Source organism: Grus americana (assembly GCF_028858705.1).
Source record: "Grus americana isolate bGruAme1 chromosome 27 unlocalized genomic scaffold, bGruAme1.mat SUPER_27_unloc_2, whole genome shotgun sequence".
Classification (NCBI taxonomy): Eukaryota; Metazoa; Chordata; class Aves; order Gruiformes; family Gruidae; genus Grus; species Grus americana.
Window position 1 is genome coordinate 88,592 of NW_026561297.1, and position 10,322 is coordinate 98,913.

At 52.6% G+C, this 10,322-nt stretch overlaps 1 protein-coding gene across 1 annotated transcript; it reads right to left on the reverse strand.

Moving 5' to 3' along the window:
• Window positions 1-7,125: 7,125 nt before the first annotated feature.
• LOC129200089 (olfactory receptor 14A16-like) lies at window positions 7,126-8,091 on the reverse strand. Its single transcript, XM_054811342.1, has one exon. The coding sequence runs from the start codon at window positions 8,089-8,091 to the stop codon at window positions 7,126-7,128; it is 966 nt and encodes a 321-aa protein (XP_054667317.1).
• Window positions 8,092-10,322: the final 2,231 nt, after the last annotated feature.

Below are 10,322 nucleotides of genomic sequence, written 5' to 3' on the forward strand. Positions count from 1 at the left end.
AGATTTGCTCCCACAATATTATGACAGGGCGCATCTGCACACAGGGCATACTGCTTCTCATTTTCTGGTGGTTTATGACATGGTGTGTCCTCTTCAGCACGTGTCACGTCTCTTCTGGCAACACTACAAAGTTTTGGCCTTCTGGCCAGTCCATGGTCACTTCCAAGATTCCTGAGCAGTCGAGGTTTCCCATTCAAGCCTGTTGTGTTATTAGCACAACCCCTTTACTCCACATAGCATCAGTTTCATTATGCAGAGAGGGTTCCCTCCCTTTGAACATCCAGCCCAGTACAGGCAATCGAGGTGCCAAGATGGGTTGTGCTTCAGTACCAACTCCTTCTGAAGTGGCTCAAAGCCCTTCATATGCTGCCAATATCTTTTATTCAGTTGGACTGCAGTGGGCCTCGGATCCTCCATATCCCTGGCTCCAAAAACCCAGGGGTCAACCTTGAGTCTCTCCAGGTGCTTTCTGCCAGAGGCTTCAGGTGGGGCCGTGGTCCCTGGCTGTGCTGTAAAGCATGTTTTTCACTTCTCCTCCGGTCTAGACTGGCCCAATGGCTATCACACGAACTATCTCTTGTCTAATTTGTTCAAAGGCTTGTTGCTGCTCAGGACCCATTCAAAGCTGTTCTTCTCCTGGGTCACTTGATAGAGAGGGCTTATGATCAGATTATAACCTGGAATGTGCCTTCTCCAAAAACCCACAACACCTGGGAAAGCTTGTGTTTCTTTTTTGTTAGGTGGTGGCAACAAACCTGTTATTTTATGGATCACATCCATTGGGCTATAACAATGCCCATCTTCATATTTTGTTCCTAAATCCTGGACCTTCTGTGCACGTCCTTTGCTCTTCCTTTATTTTATGGCAAAACCAGCTCTCAGAAGAATCTAGATCCCTCTTTTCCCTTTCTCAAACACTTCCTTTTCTGTCTTGCCCCACACAATGATGTCATCAATACACTGCAGGTGCTCAGGAGCTTCACCCTCTTCTAGTGCAGTCTGGATCAGCACATGGCCAATGGTACTTGCTGTTCTTGAACCTGCAGCAACCCCCCCAACAGAAGGATCCTCTGAGGGACCTGGCAAGCTAATGGCTAAACATCTTCTCTGTACTCAAGGCAGCTATACCAAAAGCCCATTGGTACCCTGTTGGGTCTTTGAAGTACCCTCTCTGGAGGTGGTCTATGCCAAGGATGCTTCTGGACCAGTCCCAACGGGGTGCTTTTGCCACTCTTTCCCAGTTAGGCTTTCCTCAGCCTCCAACACAGACAGTTCTTGGGATCCTCCCATCACTCCAGAAATGCAGATGGGTTCTGCCCCTTTGTAATCTGATGGCGTTAGAGTACATGCGCACCGGTGTCCCCAGACCTTTATACTCCCATGGGGCTGATGTGTCAGGCCATCCATCCCACACGGTCCAGTAAACTTGGTTGTCCCTTTCTTCTGCCCTGCTGGAGACAGGGCCCCTTTATTCCTGGTCAGCATATTCATTCCTTGGGTTTTGTCACTGCAAAGCAGAAGTCATAGAATCATAGAATCATAGAATCATAGAATGGTTAGGGTTGGAAGGGACCTTAAAGATCGTCTAGTTCCAACCCCCCTGACATGTGCAGGGACACCCTCCACTAGACCTCATTGCCCAAAGCCTCATCCAACCTGGTCTTAAACACTCCCAGGGATGGGGCATCCACAACCTCTCTGGGCAACCTGTTCCAGGGCCTCACCACTCTAACAGTAAAGAATTTCTTTCTAACATCTAATCTAAAGCGACCCTCCTTCAGCTTGAACCCATTACCCCTTGTCCTGTCACTACACTCCCTCATAAACAGTCCCTGACCATCTTTCCTGTAGGCCCCTTCAGGTACTGGTAAGCCACAATTAGATCTCCCCGGAGCCACCTTTTCTCCAGGCTGAACAAGCCCAACTGTCTCAGCCTGTCCTCATAGGAAAGGTGCTCCATCCCTCTGATCAGCTTCCTGGACTCCTCTGGACTCTCTCCAACAGCTCCATGTCTCTCCTGTGCTGGGGCCCCCAGAGCTGGACGCAGTACTCCAGGTGGGGTCTCACAAGAGCAGAGCAGAGTGGCAGAGTCCCCTCCCTCAACCTGCTGGTCACACTGCTTTTGATGCAGCCCAGGACACGGTTGGCTTTCTGGGCTGCAAGCGCACACTGCCGGCTCATGTTGAGCTTCTCATCAATCGATACCCCCAAGTCCTTCTCCTCAGGGCTGCTCTCAATCCATTCTGCACCCAGCCTGTAGCTGTGCTTGGGATTGCCCCGACCCATGTGCAGGACCTTGCACTTGGCCTTGTTGAACTTCATGCGGTTTGCACGGGTGCACCTCTCCAGCCTGTCAAGGTCCCTCTGGATGGCATCCATTCCCACCACCGTGTCAACCACACCACACAGCTCGGTGTTGTCGGCAAACTTGCAGAGGGTGCACTCGATCCAGCTGTCCATGTTGCTGACAAAGATGTTGAACAGTGCCGGTCCCAGTGCTGATCCCTGAGGAATGCCACTCGTCACTGGCCTGCGCTTGGACATTGAGCCGTTGACCACAAGTCTTTGAGTGCGACCATCCAGCCAATTCCTTATCCACCGAGTGGTCCATCCATTGAATCCATGTCTCTCCAATTTAGAGACAAGGATGTCATGCAGGACAGTGTCGAATGCCTTGCACAAGACCAGGTAGATGATGTCACCCTTCCCTTATCCACCAACGCTGTAACCCCATCGTAGAAGGCCACCAAATTTGTCAGGCAGGATTTGCCCCTAGTGAAGCTGTGTTGGCTGTCACCAATCACCTCCTGGTTTTCCCTGTGCCTGAGCGTAGTCTCCAGGAGGGTCTGCTCCATAATCTTGTCAGGCATGGAGGTGAGACTGGTTCCCTGGGTCTTCCTTATTACCCTTCTTAAAAATGGGGGTTATGTTTCCCCTTTTCCAGTCAGTGGGAACTTTGCTGGATTGCCAGGACTTCTCAAATATGATGAACTGGCGCTTCATCCGCCAGTTCCCTCAAGACCCACGGATGCAACTCATCAGGTCCCATGGACTTGTGCACCTTCAGGTTCCTTAGATATTCTCGAACCTGATCGTCTCCTACAGTGGGCGATTCTGCATTCTCCCAGTCCCTGCCTTCTGTGACCTGGGCAGTGTGGCTCAAGCATTTGCCAGTGAAGACTGAGGCAAAGAAGTCATTGAGTACCTCAGCCTTCTCCATATCCTGGGTAACCAGGTCACCCGTTTCATTCCGGAGGGGACCCACATTATCCTTCATCCTCCTTTTCTCACTAACATACCTATAGAAGCTTTTCTTGTTGTCCTCAACATCCCTGGCCAGACTAATTTCTATCAGGGCTTTGGCTTTCCTAACCTGATCCCTGGCTGCTCGGATAGTTTCTCTGTATTCTTCCCAGGCTACCTGCCCTTGCTTCCACCCTCTGTAGGCTTCCTTTTTTTGTTTGACTTTGCCCAGGAGCTCCTTGTTCATCCATGGGGGGCTTCTTGGTGGTTTTGCTTGACTTCCTCTTTGTTGGGATGCATTGCTCCTGAGCTTGGAGGAGGTGACCCTTGAATATTAGCCAGCTGTCTTGGGCCCCTCTTCCTTCCAGGGCTTTGTCCCATGGTATTCTACCAGGCAGATCCCTGAAGAGGCCAAAGTCTGCTCTGCTGAAGTCCAGGGTAGTGAACTTGCTGCACGCCCTCCTCGCTGCCCTGAGGATCCTGAATTCCACCATTTCGTGGTCACTGCAGCCAAGGCTGCCCTTGAGCTTCACGTCCCCTACCAGGCCCTCCTTATTGGTGAGAATAAGGTCCAGCATGGCACCTCTCCTCGTGGGCTCCTCTATCACTTGGAGGAGAAAGTTGTCATCGACACATTCCAGGAACTTCCTGGATTGCTTACGCTCAGCTGCATTGTCCCTCCAGCAGATGTCAGGGTGGTTGAAGTCCCCCATAAGGACCAGGGCTTGTGAGCGTGAGGCTGCTCCTGTCTGCCTATAGAGGGCTTCATCTGCTCGGTCTCCCTGGTCAGGTGGCCTGTAGCAGACCCCTGCTATGATGTCCCCTGCCCCAGCGCTCCTTTTAATCCTGACCCATAGGCTCTCGGTGAGCTCCTCCTCCATCCCCAGGTGGAGCTCCATGCACTCCAGCTGGTCATCGACATACAGAGTGACATCCCCTCCTCACCTGCCCTGCCTGTCCTTCCTAAAGAGCCTGTACCCTTCCATCCCAACACTCCAGTCATAGGAGCTGTCCCACCATGTCTCTGTAATGCCAATAAGGTCATAGCCTTGCAGGCGCGCACACGTCTCCAGCTCCTCTTGTTTATTCCCCATGCTCCGTGCGTTCGCATAGAGGCATTTCAGTTGTGCCCCCGATGAGGCTGACTTATTGGCTGGGGTGGCTGGGATTCTTTTGATGTATCTTCCCAGTGTTACCATGTTGGTTCCTGTTGCATCTGGAGCCCCCAGCTCATCTCCTGTAGGCTTCGAGCGTGCTGTAGTGCATCTAGCACGTCTCTGAGCAGTAGGCTGAGGGCCCTCACCAGCACCCTGTCCCTCCAACCTGGGCACATCATCCCACAACATGTCACTGACAAGCCTGATGTTATCCCCCTCCCGCTTCGAGCCTAGTTTAAAGCTCTATCGATGAGCCCCGCTAGTTCCTGGGCAAAGATCTTCTTCCCCTTTTTGAGGGAGATGAATCCCATCAGGGTTCATCAGGCCTGGTGCCGTGTAGGCCATCCCATTGTCAAAGAACTCAAAGTTATGGTGTTGACACCAGCCACGGAGCCATGCATTTATGGACTGAGTCTGCCTGTTCCTCCCAACATTGCTGCCCTCAATTGGGAGGAGGGAGGAGAATATTACCTGCGCTCCTGAATCCTTCAGTGACCATCCCAAGAGCCTGAAGTCCCTTTTGATTGCTTTTGTGGTATGTGTCTCTGCTTCATCCCCACCCACATGGAGGAGCAGCAGTGGGTAATAGTCAGAGGGCTGTACCAGGCTGGGAAGTTTCCTAGCGATGTCTTTGACACAGGCCCCAGGGAGGCAGCAGACTTCTCTGAGGGGAGGGTCTGCCCCGCATATCGGGCCCTCTGTACCCTTCAGAAGGGAGTCCCCTATGACTATAACTCTCCTTTTCTTCTTTGTTGGGGTGGTCATGACCTGAGGCATGGGCCTTTTGGGCCTAGGTGCTACCTCTGGAGTAGCTTGACTGTCATCCACATCCTCGCTCGAGTGGCCTTCCACAGCCAGAGCCTGGTACCTGTTGCACAGGGGTACGTGGGAAGGCGAGGTGGGTGAGGAGGAGAAGGCTCGCCTGCCACGCTGAGCATGGACTTGTTTCTATTCACTCCCCTCTTTGAGGCTGCTGCCTTCTGCCTGGCAAGGGGAGGATACAGGGTCCCCTTCACTTTGGCTTTGGTCTTTTAGCTGTCCCTGTTTCTGTCTCAGGGAGGGCAGAGCTTGGCTCCATCAGTTTATCTCTCTCTCTCAGCCTCCCTGATGCTCCTTAACCTCTCCACTTCTTCACAGAGTTCTGCCACCAGGCTGAGCAGATCGTCCACCTGGTCACACCTCAGGCAGCCAATCTCACTTCTGCCTTCCCCTGCCAGTGCCAAGTTCAGACACTCCCTGCAGCCTGAGAGCTGGGTGGGTGCATGCTTCTGTGGCAGCTGTGTCTGTGTTGCCACATACCTTCTGGTGAGCACAGAGCTTAGGGCTTTCTGCCTACCTTCTGTGCAGGTTCAGTGAAGTACTGAAACCCAACCACTTGGGTTGGTCACTCTCATGCCTACCCCCAGCTGGGAAAGAAAAGACTGGTGAGAAGCTGGCTGAGGAGAACCAAGTGTTCAGGAAGTCCTTGAGTACCACCAGACAAATCCTACTTTTGGGGAAACACCAGGACACCCCATCTCCCCACAGAACCTTTCCGCAAGGTGGGCACATCTGTGCTGGCCTGGCCAGCCATTCCTACACCCCCTGCCCATGCTCTCCACAGCCCTTGAGCTGGGGGAGCTGCTCTGCAGAGCAAGTGGGCTGTGGGGCCTGGGGTCACAGGGGCACTCTGCAAGGGACATGCTGGTCAGGCTGGGTGGCAGACCCAGCTCAGGGACATCACTGCCACTGACTGCCTCCCACAGAGGCTCTTATGTGGCCATGGAGGCTGCTCAGAGGTGACCTGCCTTATTGCCAATGCCATGAGATGTGTTTGGGTGCTGCACCGCATCCAGTCTATGGAAGTCCACTGATGGGAAAACGAACCACTCACCAGGCTCCTTTCCCTGTGCCTGCTGTGTCCCCTGGCCTTGCAGAACCCTCACTTGCTGGTTCACACCCACATTTAGCACTTGATCTCTGGGGCACGCCACCTTGCACAGGCTCGTGCTCAGTGGGCTCCATTCCCTGCTGACCTCCTGGCACGTGCTGTCCCTGCAGATCCCCTGGGCTCTCCTGGCAGCTCCTCATTCCTTCCAGAAAAACACTCCTCTGCCATCAGCCCTACCACAGGCTGTCGAGCCCCAGGCAGCTTAGTTGGAGTCCATTCAGCATCTGTGTGGGTGCTGTCCACCCACAAGGAACACCTGAGCCATTCCTCAGTCCCTGGAAGAGCACACTGGGACCCTCATCTCATCCCTCTGCGCCCATGGAGAAACAAGCAAAGCAACAATTTTCTCCAGAGTCTCTTCCTTGGGCGTGTTCTTGAGAGCAAGACTGGAAAAAGACATAAGCCTTTGGGCAGTGCCCTGAGGAGATTGCCTTTCCTGGTGGAAATGCTGTTACAGAGGCCAGCTCTGTCAGAGATCTGCTGTGCAGGGACTCTGTACACAGGAACTGCCTCTGCAGCTCCAGGGAAGGTCTCGGGGGATAAAATCTCAGTCAGAAATGTCACTGCAGGGTCCTTTTTAATATTTAAATGCACAGAGGGTGTGGAATTCATTTACACTACCTCTGGGTCAAATCAGACAGGTCGATAATGAATTAGAATTGGTATGAATAATGAAAATTCTTTGTGGACAGCATTATCAGAAGTGAAAAAAAGAAAACTAAAAAACTAAAATCAACAATAACATCAAGAACTAGAAAACATATAAAAGACAGGCTGGGCCTGTCATGAGTTCTGTTAGAAGTGATATGTAGGAGGACATGGGCAGCATATTGCTTCTGATAAACCTCTAGTCATCAGTTTCTGAACTGCATCCTTGAGCTCCTGGTTCCTCATGCTGTAGATGAGGGGGTTCACTGCTGGAGGCACGATGGAATACAGAGCTGAGACTACCAGATCCAGGGATGTGGAGGAGATGGAGGGGGGCTTGAAGTAGGCAAACATGCCAGTGCTGATAAACAGGGAGACCATGGCCAAGTGAGGGAGGCACGTGGAAAAGACTTTGTGCCGTCCCTGCTCAGAGGGGATCCTCAGCACGGCCCTGAAGATCTGCACATAGGACAGCACAATGAAAACAAAACACACAAAGAATAAACAGGCACTAACCATAATAAGCCGAGCCTCTCTGATGTAGGTGTCCGAGCAGGAGAGCTTGAGGATCTGGGGGATTTCACAGAAGAACAGGTCCACAGCATTACCCTGGCAGAGTGGTATAGAAAATGCATTGGCCGTGTGCAGCATAGCATAGAGAAACCCAGTGCCCCAGGCAGCTGCTGCCATGTGGACACAAGCTCTGCTGCCCAGGAGGGTCCCGTAGTGCAGGGGTTGGCAGATGGCAACATAGCGGTCATAGGACATGATGGTGAGAAGTGAAAAATCTGCTGACATCAGAAAGTAAAAGAAGAAGACTTGAGAAGCACATCCTGTGTAGGAGATGGCCCTGGTGTCCCAGAGGGAATTGGCCATGGCTTTGGAAACAGTGGTGGAGATGAAGCCCAGGTCGAGGAGGGAGAGGTTGAGGAGGAAGAAGTACATGGGAGTGTGGAGGTGGTGGTCGCAGGCTATGGCAGTGATGATGAGGCCATTGCCCAGGAGAGCAGCCAGGTAGATGCCCAGGAAGAGCCAGAAGTGCAAGAGCTGCAGCTCCCGTGTGTCTCCAAAAGCCATGAGTACAAACTCAGTGATGGAGCTGCTGTTGGACATTTGCTGGTTTTTGAACGTGGGGGTACTGGCCTAAGAAGGAAAAGACAGGGAACAATTCGGACAGACTTCTCTGAGCAAAGCCACTCCATTTTTCATAGACATCCCATCCCCCTCCCCCAATTCCGAGGCATTTCCTTTCTTTGTTTTGTGCTGGCTGAGTGTGCTGTGAGGAGCAGGACCTCTGCCCCTGTGCTGCCAAGGAGTCAGCTCTGCCCTGCTGCAGTGAGTACATGGGAGCTGGTTCTTGACTCCCCCAATGGTCACCAGGGCTGTCAGATGCAATTCACCCTTGATGGAAATGTTCAATATCTGCACTCACCACTCCAGAGAGTGTGGGCTGCAGAAGAGAGGCTGAGCATGTCTTTATGGTGATTTTCTCTGTGGGGTTATTTTTTTTCCCACCATCATATCTGGTGAGTACTAGATTTAGTGGTAGAAATCCCCTTTTTTATGACTGAAAGTGTGGAGTCTTAGGACAAGCCAGGAAAAAGGGCTCTTCTCTCTCAGGGCAAGGACAGGAGAGCCGTAGTGTCCATCAGTCTTGTTCCCAGCTATGCTGTGCTTTTGCTTGTGCTACCTCGAGGATGGCTGTGCACAAAATTACTCTTTAAAAATAAAGCAGCTGGACTCTGATGAGAGCAGGGGAGTCCTTTTTCAAAGGGCAGATCTGCAAACTCTTTTTTTCCAGCACAGAGGTGGAGTTGTGATGGAGAGGGCAGGACACAGCCCCTCTCAGAGAGAAGTAAAGGCCTCTGAGAGGAGAGAACTGACCTCCAAGGGAAAGCTCAGCACTCCCTGGGATCCTACAGGAGAGCCTTGCCATCCTGGGGGGCAGCACGCAAGCCCAGTTGGATGGAAGAAGCAGAGAATCAGGTCTCCCAATGATGGGATGTCCTAAAGGCAGAGTCAGCTCATTGCTCAGCAGACAACGCCCAGCAGACATCTAGAGTGAGGGACCACAAGAGAGCAGCCTGAAGGCAGCCTAGCCCAGGGCTTGGCTGCAGTTTCCTCCCACTCCCTGCCCATGTCTCTGCTGCCTGGAGCTGTCCCTGCCAGGAGCTGGTGCTCTGCCCACACCTCTCCTCCCTGTCCCTGCTCACAGAGCCCATCCCACCCTCTGTGTGCTCAGCTCTGCCCTGCAGACCCCTCCTGGCACCAGGGCCCTGCCCAGGGGCACCTCTGTGTTGGCAGGTCTTAAGGAGAAGAGCAGATCAACCCTGAAGGCACCACAAAGGTGAATGCTTTCTCTAGTCTGAGGTGGGTTTATTAGGTCCCTTGAAAAACCTTTATCATCACTCACTGTGATGCTGTAGGAGTGTGTGTCTCCTGTGCAAAAGTAAAAGCTCCATTACCATTTCCATCTACCATCACAGCTGGAATGTGGAAGCACTGACTCTGGGAAGCACCTTTCTTTCCATGTATCCATTGCCTTGATGTGCTTCTTGAAATGTGCCCTGTGGAATGTCCCAGTGGTGATCCGGAGCTGGTAAAAGCCTGGACACCCTCAGTACCCTCTCAAAAGTACAAAGACTCTGCCCTGCCCTAACAGGGGTTTCTTCTTCCACCCAAAGCTTCTCCCTGCAGTTGCATGGGGAGCTCTCTGAGCAAGCTGAGAGTTGACGCTTGAAGGCAGAATATTCCCCTGGTATGCAGGGACCCTGTGGTGAAGGACAGCCCCGGGCACCTCCAGCTACATGCTGTAGCTTCACAGCTATTCAAAATTGCCTAAAAATAGCCCCCTACTTACAGATCGCATAAGCTGCGGGTTGTGTCAGCTTTAGGAGATAACTCCAGGAACTACAGCTGCATTGCCCTGCACCCAGAGACTTACCATGTCAAGGGCTCTCAAGATTTCTCTTCTTTTCAGATCTCAGTCATCCTCCCAGTCCTGATCGCCTTTAAGCTCTTCATCTGCCTTGCTCATCTCCCTGAGATACCCTGGCAGTGCCCTCAGCACTGCTGTGCTCTGCAGAGGAGCTGCTCCTGGGCAGAGATGTCTCTCTGCAGCACAGCCCACTTGCCATGAGCTCCCTTTGTCCCAGGAGACCAGCAGCGGAGGACCAGCCCAAGGCGGCATGTTAATGACCCCTCTGGTGGGTTTGGGGATGAGTCCATGAAGCTCAGACCCTGAGAGGAAGCTGATGAAACCTCTCCAGAAGTCACAGTGCGATGCAAACTCCACAGTTTCTTGGAGCATTAATGGGTCCCCCTGAGGGCCATCCCTGACAAAG